The 21457-nt window shown below is 43.5% G+C and overlaps 4 protein-coding genes across 6 annotated transcripts; 3 read left to right on the forward strand and 1 right to left on the reverse strand.

Moving 5' to 3' along the window:
* The first annotated feature begins 815 nt into the window (after positions 1-815).
* Positions 816-3812, forward strand: LOC133920133 (ubiquitin carboxyl-terminal hydrolase 2-like). Of its 2 annotated transcripts, XM_062364803.1 has the most exons (6): positions 816-1077; positions 1388-1440; positions 1935-1981; positions 2474-2520; positions 2603-2705; positions 2812-3812. In XM_062364803.1, exons 2-6 carry the CDS (start codon positions 1410-1412, stop codon positions 3568-3570), a joined length of 987 nt encoding a protein of 328 aa, XP_062220787.1. In that variant the 5' UTR covers positions 816-1077; positions 1388-1409; the 3' UTR covers positions 3571-3812. The 2 variants fall into 2 exon arrangements, with proteins under 2 accessions (XP_062220787.1, XP_062220786.1); XM_062364802.1 differs by lacking the exons at positions 816-1077; positions 1388-1440; positions 1935-1981 and having other exon boundaries at positions 1988-2705.
* A 1382-nt stretch (positions 3813-5194) lies between these two features.
* Positions 5195-9895, forward strand: LOC133920136 (protein BTR1-like). 2 transcript variants are annotated; one of them, XM_062364804.1, is made up of 8 exons: positions 5195-5496; positions 6916-7154; positions 7212-7324; positions 7607-7800; positions 8092-8210; positions 8826-8951; positions 9235-9296; positions 9420-9895. In XM_062364804.1, exons 1-8 carry the CDS (start codon positions 5220-5222, stop codon positions 9505-9507), a joined length of 1218 nt encoding a protein of 405 aa, XP_062220788.1. In that variant the 5' UTR covers positions 5195-5219; the 3' UTR covers positions 9508-9895. The 2 variants fall into 2 exon arrangements, with proteins under 2 accessions (XP_062220788.1, XP_062220789.1); XM_062364805.1 differs by having other exon boundaries at positions 5197-5496; positions 7224-7324.
* A 663-nt stretch (positions 9896-10558) lies between these two features.
* LOC133920138 (NAC domain-containing protein 53-like) lies at positions 10559-15426 on the forward strand. Its single transcript, XM_062364808.1, has 5 exons — positions 10559-11259; positions 12708-12935; positions 13132-13803; positions 13940-14060; positions 14726-15426. The coding sequence occupies exons 1-5, from the start codon at positions 10777-10779 to the stop codon at positions 15145-15147; spliced, it is 1926 nt and encodes a 641-aa protein (XP_062220792.1). The 5' UTR covers positions 10559-10776; the 3' UTR covers positions 15148-15426.
* A 195-nt stretch (positions 15427-15621) lies between these two features.
* On the reverse strand, positions 15622-21332 carry LOC133920137 (phosphatidylinositol 4-phosphate 5-kinase 9-like). Its single transcript, XM_062364806.1, has 9 exons — positions 21142-21332; positions 18905-20211; positions 18295-18462; positions 18036-18201; positions 17776-17886; positions 17490-17677; positions 17213-17370; positions 16709-16871; positions 15622-16573 (listed from the first exon to the last, which is right to left on the reverse strand). The coding sequence occupies exons 2-9, from the start codon at positions 20152-20154 to the stop codon at positions 16306-16308; spliced, it is 2472 nt and encodes an 823-aa protein (XP_062220790.1). The 5' UTR covers positions 20155-20211; positions 21142-21332; the 3' UTR covers positions 15622-16305.
* Between the last annotated feature and the right edge of the window lie 125 nt (positions 21333-21457).

Below are 21457 nucleotides of genomic sequence, written 5' to 3' on the forward strand. Positions count from 1 at the left end.
TCATCTTACAGCGGAGAGAGCTCTGCCTGTAACCGCCCATCCACGCGAGGGACAGAGATTGCTCCACCTCGCCGGCGAGCACGATGGCCGGTGTCGGGGACGACATGCTCTGGATGGAGCGGGGCTTCGTCTTAATCTGGGACGCTCAAACCTAATCCAAAGGCAAACCAAGTGGGATCGCGGATCTCATTGGTGATCTAGTTTTTCTAGGTGGAAATGATGGTGCACGGTTATAAGAAAGGTACCACCTTCCTCTCTTCTTGTCAACCGTGGTTACTCAATTGTGACTTCTTGTAGGTCACGTCCTCTTTGTACTATAATTCACATGTTGTTCTTCCGAATTTTTGTGTACAAAACATGGGCCAAACTTTTAGTTTTTGGAATGTCTCCTCCTCGGACAAGGTTTAGGGTTTCGGAAGATTCTCACCGCAGTATATTTTTTATCAAATGTTTTCTCTGTTTTTACCACACATTGAAGTGTGTTACAAATAAGTGTTACAAATTCAGATATAAAAAGTCCAAAAATAGAATAAAATGCTCACATTTATTTTTTTTACTAAAAATATATGTGCATACTATAAATCTAAAGTATATAAGTGCAGTTTTTAGATGTGTGCTTTGAGAAAACCAATGAACCTGTGGTGGTTTCGGTGAGGACATAAAGAACAACAAGGACTTATTTGGATTGAAGTATTTCACCGAAGAGTTCTGAATCTAAATTAAATTCAAACTAGTAAATAGAAACTTATGAAAATACCCCTCGTGTAAACTTTCGATTGGACCCTCTGTAGCATTTTTATCCTTCCGTGGGCCTAGGTGCAAAACCGGCAAGCACTTGAGAGGGGGACTCGAGGGTTTCCTCTCCTGCTCCGCCTCCTTCTAACCCCGCCGCAATCGGTCCTGCCTCCCCGCCGGCGACCTCACCGTTGGCTGCGGGACGCAACATCCGGCCTCCTTCTGCCCAAGTCTTCGCCCGTCGAGAGGCGCCGCCCTCCTCCTCGTCCCTGCCTTCTACTGCCACTGGATTGGGCCAGCGTGGAGATCCATCCGGGCCTGGATCGGTTCCTTCTTCTGCTGGTTAGTAGCCCTATGTTCCTTGGGCTGATTTGTGTTCTAGGCGGAGTGGAGATCCATCCCATCGTGTTCTAGGAGATACTTGTAATCAAATCCAAATACCTCTTTCTCTGCATTCAGTTAGTCGCGGATTTGTGTGCTGCGTCGTGCCCTAGATCAATACAGCCTAGGTGCTGGTCCAGTATATTTTCCTAATTTTTTGGGGCTCAACTTAACCCACATGCCCATGTTATGCTGTTGGGCGCCGCGCGCGTACTTATCATGGGTTTGCTGTGCTATTTGTGTGCTAAGGCCTTGCTTGTTGCTATCTCAGAGACTTCAGGGGTTTCACAAGGATGTCTTGGTGCACGATTGAGTCTGATCCTGGTGAGTTTCATTTTATGTTTCTCGATCAGTTCCTACTTGTATTATCGTTTGTAAATTATGGGAGGTGTACGGCAGGCATGGTACCGCACGAGTAAGATATTGTGTTTACTTATTAAGATGGGTGGTTTGTTTAGTTTTTCTGTTGATCCAGTGAGTCCCAAATGTCATGCATTTTCTGTGTTTTGCTCATAAGGGTAGTGGGCTACTCAGGTTCTGAGCACGTTGCTATTTGTTAGTCAAGGGGAAATTTCCATCAATGTGTGGATTTACCTTTTTTATCATGACTTCATCCTCTTCTCGAGTTATCATGCATCCTTTCTCCCCCTCTCCTAATAGCCTGCGCAAACACCTTATTATTTGTCATTACACTTTTGACATCTTTTATCGATAAATCATGGGCAGCTCTGTACTTTGTTATACTATTTTCTTCCTTCTTTCCTGAAACAAGTAACAGTCAAATGTTTCATAATATTGTGCGTATTTTACTTGAGCAGGTGTTTTCACCGAGCTGATTCAGCAAATGCAAGTAAAAGGTGTACAGGTTAGCTTCCAGGGTCTTTTGCTTTCCTTGCCTGAACATATAAGTAACTTAGGAAAATGGAATATCTATCAATTCTTGTTGATGCTTCTCATGCTTTGAATTATTATTGTATCGACATGATGTAAATTAGCCTGTTTGTTGAGTTGTGCAATTTACTTGAAACTAGCCTTCTGAAGGATTGTTTCCCTGTTGTGAAACTGGCGGCAACCTGGTTGAACTCATGTTGAAGGAGTACCATACTATGTTTCTGTATGATAAGCAGAGTAATATTCGCTATTAATAGCTTATGGTAAACTCATATGGCAACAGAAATTGTGAACATATGCACTTGAATTCAAAGAACAATACCTGACAATTCGGGCAGTCAGTAAGTTCCTTATATCTATGCAACTGTTAACTCATCCTACAATATCCATCAAAAACCAGACTTTTAAATTTACTTCATGATGGATCTCTTTATGCCCCTTGTGTTTTTATGCCATCTTTAAACAGGTGGAAGAGCTTTACTCTCTCGATGTGGACTCTCTTAGTGAACTGCGGTGAGAATCTTCATTTTGGTGTCATCAGTCTTTTTTGCTCTCTCGATGTTTTTAACACGTTCTTCCTCTCTACTTCGCATAGGCCATTATATGGGTTGATTTTTCTCTTCAAATGGAGGCCCGGTGAAAAGGATGAACGGCCTGTTGTCAGAGATCCTAATCCAAACCTTTTCTTTGCTCACCAAGTTAGTTCCATTATTTTTTTGTGAATAAGTCAGTTTCATTCTGGTCCTTTAGATACCTAAATTTAGTACTTTGTGTTTAGCAGCTGATCTATTTTACCATTTTCAGGTCATCAATAATGCATGTGCTACTCAAGCTATTCTCTCAGTTCTCATGAATCGCCCAGAAATTGACATAGGTCCAGAATTATCTCAATTAAAGGAATTCACAGGAGCTTTCCCACCTGATATGAAGGGCTTAGCTATCGGCAACAGTGATCCTATTCGGACAGCTCATAACAGTTTTGCAAGGCCAGAACCCTTTATTTCTGATGAGCTGAGAGCTGTGACTAAGGATGATGATGTGTACCATTTCATAAGCTATTTACCTTTTGAAGGTGTCCTCTATGAGTTGGATGGACTGAAGGAAGGGCCTGTAATCATTGGACAGTGTGGTGGTCCTGATGACCTTGGTTGGCTACGGATGGTGCAGCCAGTTATACAAGAAAGAATAGATCGCTATTCACAGACTGAGATTAGGTTCAATCTTATGGCCATCATCAAAAGTAGGAAAGAGGTGTATAGTGCTGAGCTGGAGGAACTGGAGAAGAGAAGGGAGCAAATTTTGCAGGAGATGAATGAGACCTCCGCCACAGAATCCTTAAACAAGTCACTTGCAGGGGTGATATCTGCAATTGAAACCGTCACCGAGAAGATTGTCATGGAAGAAGAGAAGTTCAAGAAGTGGAAGACGGAGAACATCCGGAGGAAGCACAACTACATCCCTTTCCTGTTCAACTTCTTGAAGATGCTTGCAGAGAAGAAGCAGCTAAAACCATTGGTGGAGAAGGCCAGGCAGCAAAAATCATCCAGCCCTAGCACGAGATGATGGTGAAATGTCGTAGACTGGTAGTTTGATGTATCAGGTGCCTAGGGTTAATTGCATCTTTCCCTCTTTGAGCGCGTTATCTTATAAGATACATTATCTAGTTGGCAGCTTCGAGATATTACTAATATTATAAACCATTTTGTTCGATATGGTGTATTATCAGTTATGCCATTTTTTGTTGAGTAAGTACATTGTACAAGCGGTCAATTTAATCTTCCAGGGTGGCCACATTGTTTATTTTACGTCAGGTCAGTTGTTCTGGATTATAAAATCTTTTCGAATGATATTTGAGATGACCACTTGCTGATATTAGATACCGCGAGAACATCCTGAATCTGTTGTCATGTGAGGGTAATCTATTGTTGCTTCCTGAGATTTAGGTGGTTGTATGCAATAGACGCAGAAGGAATGCGTTATGCAGCAATACAGGTTTCTGCCGTTTTTGGCCGGCGCATGAACTTGGTAATGTGGAAGTAGATGGACGGTTTTTGCAAAGGCACAAATCTAAAATTCGTGCCAAGTTCATCGTGCATTACCGCAGTCGCTAGTGAGAAATTCTGTGATCTTGTGGCCGAGATTTGTGTAGTTGTTTTGGTCTAACATACTTGCGTACATGAAATGCCATTTTCTTTTTATTGCCCTGTGCATTTCTTTGTGCCACGGCAGAATAGGTTTTGATAAATCTCCCAGTTTAATTGGAAAATCAAATATCATTCAAGTGCAGTTTTCAAAATGGCAAAGCTAACACCCGGACGTCTGATATATCAAATGTTGTAATTGCCCATCGTAACATCGAAGACTAACATATGCAACATTTGAAATCAACGTTCGCAATATAAAAAAATGCACTAAAAAAGGATACAGATCTTAAAAAAAATTATCCATTTAAGTTAATTCTTATATTTTGAGATGCAATATACGAAAATAACTTCTGCAATAAAATTCTATAATGTCTGAAACATTCAATTTAAACGTCTGAAATATTGAAAATACGAAAAAATAGGAATCAACTTAAATGTATAATTTTTTCAGGTCTGAATCTATACATAAGAGTTTTCGGGATGCAATATTCTCGAAAAACTTTTGCAACAAATTCTGAAACATTAAATTTAAACGTCTGAAATATTAGAGATATGGGAATTAACTCAAATGGATAATTTTTTCAGATCCAGATCTATACACAAGAGATTTTCGAGATGTAACATAAAAAATAACTACGACAACAAATTTTACTAACGTCTCAAACATTAAATTTGAATATCTTAAACATTGGAGATGCGAAAATATTTTTGGATCGGTCCAATAATACTGTGGACTGAGCAGACCATCCGTTTGATGCATAGAACGTGTGAATGAGAGCATTTCTGTTTTCAAAAGAATTGAAGCTTTTTCCCTTCTATTTTTAAAGATCCTTTTTCCTCTATGAGAGCCTCGGTCGTTAGGAAGTAAATTTCGTAGAATTTTTTTTAAAAAAACTCTGTTAATTTTGTTACATATCTTTTGATCGAACAACTAGATTGAAGAGGAGAGAAAAAAAATACGTGTTATTATAAAAAAAATCTTTCGTAAGAGCTGATCTATGAAATTTACTTTCTCGTTGTTACGGCCAGAGCAGAGCAGATCAGACCAATGACGGGTGCAGCGGATGGATGATCACAAAAGCCCAGCTCAGCCCCTCGCGGCGAAACCCTTTCTTTCCTACTTGGAATCGATGGCGTAGGCCCAGAGCGATCTGGTTTGGCTTCTCTCTCTGCCTCCGCTCCTCCGCCTCCCACCCCCACCACCGCCTCCTCCGCCCCCGCCCCCGCCGCCGCAGGAAGGAAGGAAGGATGGAAGCCCCGGGCTCCCCCTACGCCTCCTCGCCGGAATCCGCCCCCAAGCGCGCGCCCCGCTCCCCTCCCCCGCAGCAACCCTCGGAAGAAGGAGGTAACCGCGCATCTCTATCTCTATCACACGCTCGGTTTAGCGCTTCCGCATCTGAACATGGCTCCTGCGTCCGTGTGCCCGCATGTGGCGTGTCTGGATCCGCGAGATCTGGGCCTCCGCTTCCCGCTCTGATACTGAGATCTGCGAGCACTTGGTTGCCGATGTGATAGTGTCGCATCGCCATTAGTGGACGGCGATTTGGGCTGTGCGCCGCCGCGCTGTGTAATGGAGATAAGAGTTCCAGGGATCGGTTTTGTGGGTTTGCCCTAGCATCAGTTTGTTTTGCTGTCTCTAGTTAACATCACTGGCACTGCATGGGACGTTTGATTCAGTGCTGGTTTATGTGTACGTCTCCCAGTTTGGCGGCTGATGCGGTTGCAGTAGATGTACCTCAAGTGACATTAACGGTTGGGCGTGATGATACATATCTTCGAAACACAAATAGTCAAATACGAAGGCACTCTTCGTATTGTAAATTTTTCTAGCTTCCTTTAAAAAAAAAATGTTCTAGCTATTTGCGCAAGGAAGTTTCAGTTCTAGAATGTTGCTATCAAGTGGAGGGCATTGTATTGTATGGGAAGCATTCTGTATTCATCTTGTAACAATGGAATAATCTACATCGTGGAACAAAACCACTAGTATAGATTAACTAATATTACGAAATAATGGGGTAGTAATTTATGCAACAGGTTTGTGAGAACATGCTAATTAGTGATGCTGAAACCTCGGTACTTGCGGTCTGTGACTGTGTAAGTACTTAGGTCTCTGTCAGAGAGTAGATGCATGATGCAGTGGTTTGTCCTATTGAAATCATGGTTCTGTCTTGTTGAATGAGCCCTGTACACTTGTCCATACGTAGTAAAACCCTTCTAGAACCTATATCACCCCACTAGAAGTTAACTGGAAGGCGTACCCTTTTCTTCCCATCTATATGAACTAATCTGGTCAGCTAAAAATGCCATGCTAAACTACTTAGTATGCAGTGTACATTTGCTCTGTGAAAATGTATTAGTTAGATCCAATGTACAGGCAGCGTAGGATTCCCTTATTTTATCCATTTTTTGTGGGTAACATATGAAACACCAAGTATAATGAAGGTGATGTGATGCCTAGTTCTGTTTACAATTTTTTGTTTGTTCTATAAATCTTTTTAGGTCTACATGGATAGTATGCTTTTGTACTGAAAATTCACTAAACCAATAGACCACATGAAGGTGAAGGTTTTTTGGGCTAGGCACAACCAAGATATATGCTTCTACAACATTGAATAGTGTGTGCCAGTTTTAACTATGCATCATGCCACACTTATGCTATTTTACTTAAATGTTTAGTGACCAAACTGTTAATGTCTAGTTATTGAGATTCATCTTCCTTGTGTATTTTTTTTAATTCTGGTTTCCAAATGATGTTTCTACTCAGATGACAAGGAGAAACCAACACATTTGAGGTTTCTGGTGTCTAATACGGCAGCAGGATGTATTATTGGCAAGGGTGGATCAACTATTAATGATTTTCAGTCTCAGTCTGGGGCTCGTATCCAATTATCACGTAGCCATGAGTTTTTCCCTGGTACAAACGACAGAATCATCATGGTTTCTGGACTGTTTGATGAAGTACTAAAGGCTATGGAGCTGATTCTTGAGAAACTTTTGGCTGAGGTAAAACATGTTATTTTTCAAATTGTTGTTTCATGATTGGTGATTGATATTCTCCAGTCACATTTTCAGGGCGAAGAATTCAATGAAGCTGAAGCTAGACCTAAAGTTAGACTTGTAGTTCCTAACAGCTCTTGTGGTGGAATAATTGGTAAAGGTGGAGCAACAATCAAGTATGCCTCGTCATATACTTGCTGTAATCTGTTATGTTATCAATAGTCTTATTTTACAAGTTGGTGCAATCTAAGGATACAATAATGCATATGTGCACAAACTAAACATACTACCGTGGTAGGAAACATCCTTTTCCTAGTACTCTTCTGGTTGTTTGAACGGTGAATTTGGTTTCCATAGTCCTGAATATCTTATTACGTATTTATATTATCATATTTCATTCCTTTTAAATTTACATTACTTTGGATGTTGAAAGTTGGTATGTTCCATTTTCTCTTCAGGTCATTTATTGAACAGTCACATGCTGGAATCAAGATTTCACCACAGGATAACAACTATGTTGGTTTGCATGATAGGCTTGTTACTGTCACAGGAACCTTCGAAAATCAGATGCAAGCAATAGATTTGATATTGAACAAGTTATCTGAGGATGTTCATTACCCACCTAATTTAAGTTCCCCATTTCCATATGCAGGTAAATCCTAGCATTTCTCAGTACTTGATGGTACCACATGCCAATTGGGTTGCTTATTTAAAAATGCCAATTGGGTTCCTTGGGTCACTCTGAGGAATTCATATACTGCTTTTCAAACTTGTTGATAACATGCATTTCTTCAAAAATGTCATAGCTGAGCATGCTCGCGTATGTTGACATATGGGGTTAGCCATACCATTTGCCAGTCAGGGGCTTTTAGTATGAACTTTACATTCAGCTATTGTATCATAATTTTGCTTGACTCACTTCCTTATTTAAAAAAAAATTCAGGTCTTACTTTCCCAAACTACCCTGGTGTTCCTGTTGGGTATATGATTCCACAGGTGCCATATAATAATGCCATGAACTATGGACCTAATGGTCATGGAGGAAGGTACCAAAACAACAAGGTTAGTGATTGCTCTGGGTTACTCTGGTTGTTGTCCTGCATTTCACTGGTGGAGAATTTTCATTCCATATCAGCATCGCAACATGCATGATGCATGTATCCGTCCGTCTGTGTTGAAACTGAGCTACCCAGTCCTTTCTTTTGTTATGCACTAGAGGAGTGGTTGTATGTCTGTCATGTTATCTAATATAAACACTGTTCTCTGGGTTATTAATCATGTTATATATCTGTAATAGCTTTAGAATGATGTTGATGAGCCACACTGTTGATGTTCTATTTAATTTGGATGTGTTATTTTCCTATAGTTTTATTGCCCTGCCTTCTAATGTTTTTACACCATAGAGCTATGTGCATATATTTTGTAACTTGGTAAGACTGCTTGTATGCTGACTTGATGAGATGTTTGAGTTACTACTATGTTTGCTGTGAATGGCATGGTAACTTTTTTGTTCATTGATGTTGCACATGTTGTGAAAACGTTGTGAAAAGTGTGGCGTTTGGTGGAAACCATAAAACAATGTCACTTGATGTTTCAATTGAATTATTACATATTTTTGAAATATGTGCATCAGCGAATCAATTTGAATTCTAATGATTTGCTGTTGAAATTCTGCAGCCCAGTACACCTATGAGATCACCTGCTAATAATGATGCCCAAGATTCTCTCACCATTGGCGTTGCTGATGAACACATTGGTGCTGTCGTAGGCCGTGCCGGAAGGAACATAACAGAGATCATTCAGGTATCATACTTATGACTGGATTTGATTTTACTAAAAAGTATAATGTTTCTACCTTAGGTGACCAGATGAGCAATCTTAAGATGTATACACAGCCCTGTATTATAGTACATATCATCAGTTGATTTTGCCCGCTTGAAGCTCTTATTTTTGGCTGAAATAAAAGCTTTTCCATATTACTAATATTTCGAAAACTGCCGCCGCCGCCTTTGGTGTCCATGCATTAAAATTAGTCGCGTCCGTTGTTTATTTATCTATTGAACGCTTGCAATTTGTCGCAAAACAGGCTAGTGGTGCTAGGATCAAGATTTCAGATAGGGGTGACTTCATAGCTGGGACATCTGACAGGTATGTTCCTTCACACCTTTTGCCATCAACGGAGCCTTGAAACATGTTTTTTTTTTTTCCATGTGGGACTTGTCAATATGCTAATAAAATGTTGGTGTTTCCTAATTTTACTCGCTGATGCAGGAAAGTGACAATTACTGGAACATCAGAGGCGATTCAGACAGCAGAGTCCATGATTATGCAGAGGGTCTCAGCCAGTTCTGAGAGGTGATAAAACCTCTTGAAGAAGAATCTCACCCCATGCATCCGAATCTCCCTGCGAATGTTCGATGCGAAGCTATGAGGATGGGGAAATTGTTTTTTCTAGCCGTAGTAGTATTATCTGCAAAGCTTGAGAAATTATATGGTTATTGTTGTTCGTTGCGTCCGTCCGATTGTGTTATGTTAGTAACTAGTTGAGTAGCTGCGCCGTTTAAATTAATTTCGGAATAGAGTTATATATTTCATCAGGTTGGACTATTCTCCATATCTAGACGCTGGTGTGCTAGTGCTGCCTGTTTGTAGCTTACAATTCCATTGCTCAAGGATAGAAGAATATTCGATAGAGAACATGGTGACCGGTTTCCTTTCTGTTAATAATCCTTGTCAAATTCCCTCTCTGCATAAGGTGGTGATCTGGTGATGTATTTTTTGCATTGCTTGTCGTGATGGCGACACAAGCGAGCTGCTCCTGTCGCTTTCCAAGGTCATGCATGCTCCACGGAAAAGGGTAGGGAGTATCAATCGATGTGAGAGCAAAGCGAGTGGATGGATTCCAGTCTGTTTGCATGCTAAAGAGATGCAAGCTCACGTGCGTGGAAGATTGAGATGTTGCAAGGCCAGGCACGGGGCCGCGAGTTCAGCAACCAGGCTCGCCCAACCTTTCCCGTACCGACCACCTTGTTGGGCGGCGGCGGCTAGGGAAACGAAACTCCGCACCTTTACGCTTTGGTCTATCTCTGTCAGCATCCGGTACTCAATTATCCATTGGTTCTTCCACTTATCTCATACTGTTTTTACTTACTTTTTTTAATATGAATCTCGACATATCTGGTGATGTTTTTACCTATTAAAAAAATACGAATCTTAACACCGATGAACCGTATACGTTCGTCGCAAAGCTAGCGAAATTTTTGCGTTTTCTTACGAAGAAAATTTTATAAGACTCCTTTTCAAAAGACGTGACACATATCTCCTACTATTTTTTCTGCATATGCATCAACCGTTAGATGAAAAAACGGTGTAAATCTACATCTCTCTTATAAAATTTTCTTCCGTTTTGCTGCCGCGCCTCCTCTCTCCCCCTCGCGCCTCACCCACCCCACCACCACGGCAGTCACTTCTTGCCTCCCCCCTCTCCTTGCCTCCTGAAAGCGAGTGAGCTTCTCCACCCAAACCCTAGCACCCACCCCGATCGAACCTACCCACCAAAATTCCCCACAAAATCTCCCTAGATCCTAACCCAACCCTACCAGATAGATCAACACCAACCCATCCAGAGATGAGCCTGTCGCCGCTGGACGACTCCTCGCCGTCGGCGGCGGAGGTCCCGCTCGCCCCGGGCTTCCGTTTCCACCCCACCGACGAGGAGCTCGTCTCCTACTACCTCCGCCGCCGCGTCCTCGGCCGCCGCCTCCGCGTCGACGCCATCGCCGAGGTCGACCTCTACCGCCTCGAGCCGTGGGACCTCCCCTCCCTCTCCCGCATCCGCAGCCGCGACGCCCAGTGGTACTTCTTCGCCCACCTCGACCGCAAGATCACCGGTGCGGGTGCGGGGGGACGCGGGGGGCCCGGGAACAGGACTAACCGCGCCACGCCGCGAGGGTACTGGAAGACCACGGGCAAGGACCGCGAGGTGTACCACCGCGGGGAGGCCGTCGGTATGAAGAAGACGCTCGTCTTCCACGCGGGGAGGGCGCCCAAGGGAGAGAGGACCAACTGGGTCATGCACGAGTACCGACTCCTCGACGCCGAGGGGCCCCAGGTTGTTTCATCTGATCCCCCCAGACACACCTCTCACCCCTCCAAGGGAGGATCTGTTGTGGTTGATTTCTACCTTCATAGACGATGCATGCGCCGGACTGACTGCCCAACTGGCGCACATGCGTAATTAATTCTAATTCGTGCAGACATCCACTTATGTTTTGTCAATTACGATCATCTGCAATAAATCTAGCCAGTCACTGAAGGGGAGCTTACTGCTCATTCAGGGAAGGGTATATTCTTTCTATTTTGTACAATTTCTGTAACCTATACTGTTTGCTACTTCTACAGCATCACGCTGCATGATCATGATCATGACATGACAACACAGTACATAATAATGTTAAGGGTGGTATAAAACATAATAGTTAGTAGTTCCTGCAAGTTCTCATATGAGAGTTTAATTCCTGAAATTCTGCGGGCTTGATGTAAAAGAGGGAAAGAGGACTTTGGGAAGGATGTTTCTCTTTGTCCAAGTGTTCCTTATGATATTTCTGTATTCTGCTTTGTTGCATATTCTTTTATGACTTTTCCCCATTATTTTTAGGCAATTTTTGCTATTGGACACGCTAAATGTGTGGTCTTTGCTGAAAGACACAGAAATATTTGACCTTTGCTGTTGGACGCTATAGCAGAGTGGTATTTTGCTAGAGGACATTGCCCTGACTAAAATATAGTATCCGAGGTAGCGAGGAGAGAGAAATTGTGTGATATGTCTGTTTTGCCCATGTCAGTTGGTGGGGCCTGTCTTCTGCCTCCCGCCCCCCTACTCTGCTCCTCTGGCACTACTTTTGCTGTGGAGCTCGGGGAACTCGGCTGTGGGGGATGGCGGCACGGTTGTGCTGGTCTGCGTCTGCCTTGTCGGCTCTACTGTGCGTGCAGAATGAGATTGTGGTTCCCACCCACGGATCCAGAGCCTGCTCGTGGGCGAGCTCCATGCACCTTGCAACCTCCCTGTAGCTCGCATAACCACGAGGTGCATGTCAGGCCCCCTTGCAGCGGCATGGTGGGTTGCAGTAGTCAACAAGCATTTTTTTGGGGCATTCTATCGAACATCTTCTGCGCTCTGTACAGCACCTGGGGCATGACAAGCGGAAGAGGATGGAACCGCCAGTTGCGTCCGCATGTGGTCTGGGCCACCCATGGCACGCGCTGCTGCGGTGAGAGCATGTCAGCCTTGGTGGCATGCGAGCACAACACTGGTCGAAGAAACAGAGGAGGGGGAATTAAGGGTTATTTTTATAATTCTCTCCTACTCAGCAGAATATTATATTTTAATCAATGTAGTGTAGTGTCCTCCAGCAAAGTACCACTCTGCTATAGTGTCCAGCAGCAAAGATAATATATTTTTGTGTCTTTCAGCAAAAATCACACATTTAGTGTGTCCAAGAGCAAAATTTGCCTTATTTTTATGACTTCTCTGATGTTGATTTTCTGTTGAGTGCATAGGATCTCCATGTGGTGTGTAGAATCTTCCAGAAAGTTGGGTCTGGACCACAGAATGGAGCACAGTATGGTGCACCATACATGGAAGCGGAATGGGAAGAAGAAGATGATGCTGTTAAGAATGGACCTGCCAGTGGCGCATCTGCAGAAATGGCTGCAATCATGGATACTGTAGATGAGGAGTTGAATGAGGATGAGAATGGATATTGTAAAACCAAAGAGCTTGGTCAAGTAAGTAGCACCATCTTGTTTGCCTTCACTAAATGTTTATTTGCTGGCATTGAAAATGTGTGCTTAATACTTTACTCTTCGAATGAAAACTAAATCACTTTGTTTTTCCTGCCATGCGAGTACATCGGTGAATACTGCCTTGTAACTCCAGTTAACACATTGATATTTACTTCTGTTATTGTTTGCCGTAATTCAGGCCCATGAAGTGCTCAACCCACCAGAGATGGCTCCTCTCCAAGCTCAAGGTTTGAAAGAGACCAGCGACGGAAGCTATGCTGATGGTATTATTTTTCTGGAAGAGATTTTGCAGGAGCCTTCGTCAAATGTTAGTGTGGAGAATATAGGCAGACCTGAAGGGCAGATTGCCACAGATGATAACTTAAGTTTTGCTGATTTATCCGGATGCCCCAGGAAAGAGGACACTATGAATTGGAGCGACCCGGCAAATGGTGATAACACGTGCTGGCCTTTGAGAGCATATAGTCATCAGAACCATGTCAATGGGACTCTTAAAGCTGAGGAACTCTTTGACTCCAACGGGAATGCATATTCAGGGCAGCAACAAATTTGCCATTTGGATTACCAGAACTTGAATTCGCAAGCTGATGGCTTTCCAGCACCTTGCCAAGCGGATGACAATATGGTGTTTTACGATGCTTCATCTGATCACAATTGGGTGGATGGAAATGATGACTTTGTATATTTGAACGACCTCCTCAACGAGCCACTTGGAAATCAATTACTCTCTGATGGAGATGATTTGATGGCTTACTTTGATGCCACGGAGAATGATATCAAGTACGATATTTTGGGTTCTGTTGAGGGTTCTAATTACCAACTTACAGATATGCCAAACTTTGCCCAAAAGGTGTGCCTCGGAACTGTTATATAGTGCTTTTCCTTCCCTAGTTTCGAAAAAGTATAGGCTAAAGAACTACTTTGTGATCACTATGCTTGCCTTTCTTGTCTTTCTGTTGATCAACTACAGTGTTACTTCTCTACAGGGTAATAACAAGGGCAAGTTTACATTCGATGGGATCCCCAAGGCTTCTGATGCAAATGCTAAATATGGAGCATCTTCGTCCGGTTCCCATGAGGATCTGTATCCAGATACTGCAGTATCAGGTACACTTGTTATACTTCTGTTTGATGTATAGCAAGGTTCTTAAGGCTCCAGCAGGCTTGGACGTCGTTGACACCTTGCCAAAAAGCAGCGAGTGAGAGGGAGGGAGGGAGAAGAGTGGGAGGGGAACCGGCCAGCAAGGCCAAGCAGCCGCTGCCTCCCCTATCCCCGCCGGTGGTCGGCGCAGCACTCCCTCTAGGCAGCTGCAGCGGTGGTTGATCTGAAGGTAGTGGCGGTGATGGTCTATCTGAGGGGTAGGGGAGCGACAGGGAGGAGTGGCTGGCTAGTGGAGAGAAAGAGATGGGGAAGTGAGCGGCGGCGCTGAGAACGATAGCACTGAGAGCGATACAAGGAATTGAGCGATCAGGGTTCAGGGCAAGTGGATCAGGGAAGGGTTATGGTGGGCTGGGCCAGCCCAGTCCCTTCCCCTTTTCTTTTTCCTTTTCCTTTTTCTTCCCTCCTCTCCCTGCTGCTGTTCTGCTGTTTCTAGGTTGGTATGGCATCACCTCGCCTTGCCTAGGCTTTTAGAAGGGGGTGGTTCTCCACGCCTCGCCTTACCGTCTTAAGAACCTTGATGTATAGATACTTAGCTTCATACTGAAAAGCTTCTGTGTTTAACCGTAAATAAGATCACATATGCAATTTAATTGAACTTTATTTGCTCCAGATGCACCACTGGATGACGCTGCTGACAAAACCTTCGGAAAGCGCCTTGTCAGCATGTTGGGTTCAATCCCAGCTCCACCCGCAATGGCTTCAGAATTTCCTCCAGCCACAGGAAAATCTGTTGGCCCGCTTTCTGGTGTCAACCCAAGCTCGATTCGCGTTACTGCTGGCATCATCCAACTTGGTGGCCTCACTTTTACTGGCAGACCTGAGCACTGGCCCTTGCAGAAGAATGGAGACTTCGGTTTGCTTCTGTCTTTCACCGTGGAGAGCGACGTGTCATCCAAGCCCGTTGGTTTTGAGCAGGCTACACTGATAAGCACCGTCCCGGCGGTGCTGCGCAGCGGCTTGTATCTTTTCTTTGTCTCCGCCATGATTCTCATGTTGAGCTACAAAATAGGGCCGTGTATCTACAGCAGGTAAGTTAATGTGCCTCCGGCTGAGGCCTGTCTATTTGATTTTAGGAAATCATGCGTGGATCCCCCGGACGAGGGAACGACGATTCAGTGTTTTTTACACATTTAGTTTGCATACCATTCTGACCTGTTCAAACATATAGCAATAAACTCTTTAGAAGCTGGCAGTGGACGTATTTGGTGCTGAGTGAGGCCTTGTGCTTCATTTGGGACATGTACCGTATATATCTTGTATTACACTGGTAAGTTGGGCCCCTTATTATTGTAAGCTGATTCAACGGCGGTATACTGAGTACTCGCTTTTTCTCGTCTGGATCACCTCCATTGTTTGCATGCCATTGATGTACCCTTTATGGAGGACCCAATCGTTTTGGTCGCTGTTCTCCCAGCCGTGCAGCTGCGGTGCACCAATCGCTTATGCATCAGTTATTTTCTGAAGTGTTGTGCCGTAGATAGGGCAGAGATGGAGCTAAAAAGCAAGGAAACAAAGATGGGGCCACATTAGTTTGCACAGGTTGCTAGTAGAGGTCCTTGTGCATATCCAGCTCACAGAAAAGAAAATCACGCGTATCAGAAACTGAAGGAGTAGTGATTACTCCAGTTCCTGTGTAGCCTAGACAATAGGTAGCATATTTACTTTCAAAATAGATAGACGGAGCCGTGCTGAAAAATGCATCGAACAGAACAAAACACTTGTAAACGGGAAGAATGTACTTCTGACATGTTTTGGTGCTTTTAACTTGCACACAACTCAGCGCAGATGAAACACCACCACCGAACGGCAATAACTGCTGCTATTCTGCCGCAGTGTAGTGATCCCAAAACTCCACGGCGCCGTTCCACACTAGAATCCAATGCCGTGTGTCCATTCTGGGAAATCAGGTGATTCCTTGTGAGAAGCTGTGTCTGAACAATGGCCCTGAAGAGTCAGTCCCATGTTGTTGGGCATGAACTACCTCCTTCCATCCAACAAGGAACATGCATGGCTTCAATCCAACGGTGCACGCTTGAATGAACAAAATGCACATGCGAAGCTCCCAACGTAACCAGTCTCAACGAGGACCAGAACTGATGCGGCATCAGCTCCCTTTTGCTTGGCCAAAATTAATAAAACGGCAGTTCGTGGCGTATCTGTGGAACAGATGATGGCGACGACTCTGCCGGGCTATGAATTTTCAGGGAAGATTGTCTGTATGAACTTGAGGAAACGCTCTGAGTAGAACTGGGGGTCCACGGCAGAGATAGACACTGAATCATACTGCATGGACTTGACGGCATGCTCAATTTTCTTCGAGATGTCGTACTCTTGCAAAATGTCAATCATGCCCAGGTAGAGGACGACGTCATACACCTCTCGAAATGGTTTGCCTTGGTCTTCTCTAGGGATTTGCTCTGCCCTTGCAGGCATGTTAACACCTAGCTGGATCTGAAGCCTGGCAAAGATAATGCAGTAACAATCCACAGTTGTAATCCCCTCACTTTGAAATGATATGCAGTGTCACTCGATATTTAGAGTACAAACAAGAAACGGCCCTCGCATGGGTGTTAGGAAAAAGAAGAACTCTCACCTGGCTGTACCGGGAAGTAGGAGATCTACTTCCCCAAATCCAGCAGCTGATGCTCGCAATCGGCTGCCTCTTATATGTGGACCGACGACCACACTGTTTTCACCGCTGCTCTGAACCAAGACTAATCCTTCTGGGTAGTTAAATGCATCATCCTCCTGCGCATCTGTGCAAAACCATTGTTGACCACGAACATTAGCTCCCTGATCTTAATGAGAACTGAACACTGAATCACACACGCAATTTTCAGTTAACTTTGGTTGTTGGGTTGTGTACTTAGGATTTTCGGAAAGAAAAACAAGAGATAAAGTTCAATTAAAAAACTCATCCAGAACTTGGCAACTATCAGCTCCAGCTGGACACAAAGATTTACTTGATGTAGGTTAACAGGAACTGGTACCAGAATACCAGATCACTTGAATAACTGTAGATAGAGACCCCTTTCCAAAAACCAAAAAAAAACTGTAGATTAAGACAATTTGCTAGGAGGAAAAGGCGTTCTTGTACCTTCCTCTGAAAGAACTGTCAATCTATCTGCCGCCATGCTCCGGTGGTAGGATGCACGTGTCCGTAGGTGCTGGGGAGCTCTATAGTGGACACCAAGCAATAAGCTGTAATCCATTATCCGTTGTGTCCTTAGAAATTCACTGTCCGTTTCAATCTGCCTGAAGAGAAGAAATAAAATAATTCAATATAGATATATGCTGAATTTGAGATAAGCATAATGCAATTACATAACAAAACCATATCTTTGTAAATATTATTTTAGAGAAAATATGCTCACTTAAGTAAAGCCTCACGCCAGGAAGGTTCAAGATAAAAGGAATAGTTGAGATCCAAATCCTTCAGAGTTGTGTTCTCGTCAATTTCGATTTTGTCAGTAGAACGGCCTAAGGATGAACCTTTCAAATCAAATCTCCGGTGAATTCTCAATTCGGTGCAAAACATGTTTCCCATTACAACAAATTGGAACTGCAATTCACAGATATTAATTCAGGATCATTACTCCACAAAAAGGAACTGAACTACGAAAACCTCAAAAGATTTTTTCTACAGAAGTTAATCGTTACCTTTTGACCACTAGAAGGTTTCACCCTGTGGAGGCCAAAAAATTTAGTTATGAGGGTGTTCTCATAGGTATGGACATGATGATAATAGTTTGGAAGCATCCGTAAAAGTACCTACAGGATCATATATAGTCATTAAAAGTTCAACTTTCACTTCCTAAGCAGATGGTAGTACTTCCTATACACGAATTATTTAACCATCATGAAAGAAATTTCTTAGCATAACTTAATCCAATCTCTGTGGTCTAAATAGAAAATGAAACCTGCACTTCAGATTTCCGGAGAGTCTTAATCATGAATCGATCATCCTGAGATAGGAAAAAGACACTTCCACTCTTTCCAGGAGAAGATAGCTCCCTAAGAGCAGAATTTCCACAAATGGAGATCATATAATCCGCAGCATCAATCTTGAACATCTCTCTCAAATTCCTACAGAAGTTAAATGAGATTGTGTTTTCCAGTAAGAGTTTGGAACAGAAAGGAGAAGATGCACACATTGGCACAAACGTCAGTACAACAAACCTGAAAACCATGGGACAGTAGTCCTTCCATTTAAAATCTTCCGCACAATGCGAAGGAGTGAGTCGAGATCCTTCTTTAGGAAAGTTCATCCAGAAACTTGCTCTTGGCCCAAAATCTGAAGCATGAACTTCACGTTTTTGAATGGGTGTAATCTTTCCAACTGTGTACCTTAGCAAAATAACACATTGGCCATTTCAGAAAATACTTAAACGAGAACTTTAAACGTCACACTCCTCTATCAATTAAAAAAAAAATGTCGCAGCAGTTCATAACAGGAACAAATACTACAGTTTGCAATAGGAGCCAGTAACCACTGCCTGCCAGCACATTAACTAAACCTTGCACTGTAGCTTTTCTGGAGCTAAATGATACCGTGGAGATTATTTTTGTTTGAAGCACAGCATAAATAATTACATGAGTTGGATGGATAACTAGAGGGGGCTTCCAGTTCTGATGCTGTCTTTTTCATCATATGGTGTTAAGAGAGGACTGTTTTACAAACAAGAACAATCAGTGGCAGGGAGTAGCTAGACCAGCTATAGCTGAACAAAGAAAGAACAGGACCAACACAGAAATGCAAACTCGAAACCATGATGTCAGGAGGCACTACCTGATTCCAAGCTGCAGACTCAGCATTAGATCATAGCTTCTGTGCCCCTTAATTATTGTCTCTCCAGGCCTTTTTGTGTCCCTCACAATTTTCTTCTGGCGGCGTTTTGCCTTTTTTGACGAGTCTGAAAAACTCCTGTCAAGTACCACCTCGCTGATTAGAACACCTTGCATGTATTCCCTCTCCAGGATAGACAAACGAGTATCATCCAAGCTTTCACAGCTTTCTAGGCCATAGCTTTCACTTGATTCATGGCCAATGAATTTTTCAATAGCTACCTCAAGACTCCACCGCCTTTCCAAAGACACATTCTTCAAAGGTGGTTGGTCACTTGAGTTCCTTTTAGATGAAGCACCTGAAGATTGCCGAGTCATGCCAACCTTCATGTTCCCCATGTCAACTGACGAAGAGTGAAGTATGCGTGAACCATGATTCTGCCTTCTAATATCAGGCAGCACACCTCGGTTTCTTAGATTATTGATATGCATCTCATCATTAACAGGAACTCTGCAGCCTTTTGGGTAGAATGTGCCTTTCCCATCCTTGAGGCCCCTGGTCCAGGTTCCAACATAATACCCATATTCATTCCATGTATAGATTCCATAACCATGCATCATGCCATCTAGCCAGTTGCCTTCATATGAGTCCCCATTTTTCCATGTAAGAGTTCCTTTCCCAGACATCTTGCCATTTTTCATGTTGCCAACATAGGTGTTCCCATTTGCCCATGTATACTTCCCATGTCCTTCTATTTCTCCCTGAATCCATGAACCTTCAAACATGTCTCCATTAGGATATGTCTGACATCCAAGCCCATGCTTACGATTCAACTTCCACCGTCCCTTGTAAATGATGTTATCGGGTCCAGTATAGGTGCCTTCACCATATATGTAGCCACCAGAATACTCACCCTCGTAGGTGGCTCCTGATGGCCATAGCGTGTTTCCCTGCCCACTTCTCATCCCTCTCTTCCATTCACCCTCATAGATGCAACCATCTGACCAGAGATACCGGCCTGAACCCTCCGGTGTGCTTCCCAACAATGTCCCGGAATAGATATCGCCATTAGGAAGCCTGATCTCTCCAACTCTGAAACCAGGATTTGTTCCGGAAGCATGTGAATGTTGGCCATTTGACAAACTGGCCAACACCTCCTTTTCAATGTTGCAACTGACGTCTCGGAATAGCTCAACCCTTGCAGAATGGGAGATCCCTTCTAGGTCATTTGGAAGAGCCACAGGGGCTGTCATGCATAACCCCCAGAAGGGCTGATCCACGATAATAGAAACGTATATCCAAACCGCAACCTGTGAAAGGTTAGATAACATGCATTAGTCATACTTACATGAGCCAGTAGAACACTTTAATAGTTGCACGATTAAAAAGAGGCACAACTTCTCCTATTGAAAGAACTATGGAAACACTTTAATAAGGACTGGATGCATGGTTTTAACATGAAAACGGGCGACTACAGAGATAAGACAGAGAATAACGGATAAATCTACTGAAGCTGAAGAATCAGGATATGAATGTTCAAACCCAATTCGTTGTTTCCTCAATTATGCGCTATTATTCCCCAGCACGGGAGAAGCCAGTGCCCAGTAATATAACCGAGCATCAAAACTACAGCAGCCAGTTTCATCCAAAAAAAAAACTACAGCAGCCAGTCCGAACACACTGGAGAATCGACAAAGTACCGACTTGTTACAGGTATATGTGCACAGAAATTAACCAAGTCGATAAAATCGAAATCAATCTGTAATATGATGCACGGTGAAGGGTTGAAGAGAATCTCGGAACTAGCTCCCAGACGAGCGTAGGCAATAACTAAGAGGTCTGAGAACCAGACCTTAGGCAATAATCCAGCAGATGCTCAAGTAGTGCTTAGACATTCATGCTTTGTCCCAAGCAAGGTTCATGAATCATCCTAAATGATTCAAGTGTAGCCACTAGCCAGGGAAAGTAGCCATAATCAGATAGGCAAGCAAACTCGTGGTGCAGGTAGGCGCAGGCGCAGGCGCAAACTCACACGAAATCGCACGCTGGAGCTGACCCCAAACCCCAAACGAACTCGGGTTCAATTCAACCGAGCGCAGATCATGAAAGTAGGAAATAAAAGCAGCAAAATCCCGCAACACCAGAAGGCCACCGGTACATGCAACAAGAAGCGAATCCAACCGAAATGAAGCAGAAGCTCGCGTACACAGACATGCATCGAAGCAGAGCGGAGGGATTACCGTGGAGTGGTAGAGAAGAGGAGAGACGACTGAGGCGGGCGACTGCAATGCAAGTGCGAGGAAGACGAGAATGGGATCTCTCCTTGGAGCGGCAGCGGACGGAGCTCTGCTCTGCTCTGCTCTGGAGTGGGGCTCGTTGGTTTAGAGGAGCATTTTATTACCCTACAACAAGCCATCTACACTACTGTGCAGTATTATTCTCGGTTCAAGTCCAACGTCTCCGAGGATTGTATTATATATCCTCCCTAGGCATGAGGATTAAATCCCGGCCAAAAATACAACATATTTTTATTTTTATTTCCTCTACGATTAAATC

This window comes from Phragmites australis, chromosome 5, assembly GCF_958298935.1.
Source record: "Phragmites australis chromosome 5, lpPhrAust1.1, whole genome shotgun sequence".
In the NCBI taxonomy this organism is placed as follows: Eukaryota; Viridiplantae; Streptophyta; class Magnoliopsida; order Poales; family Poaceae; genus Phragmites; species Phragmites australis.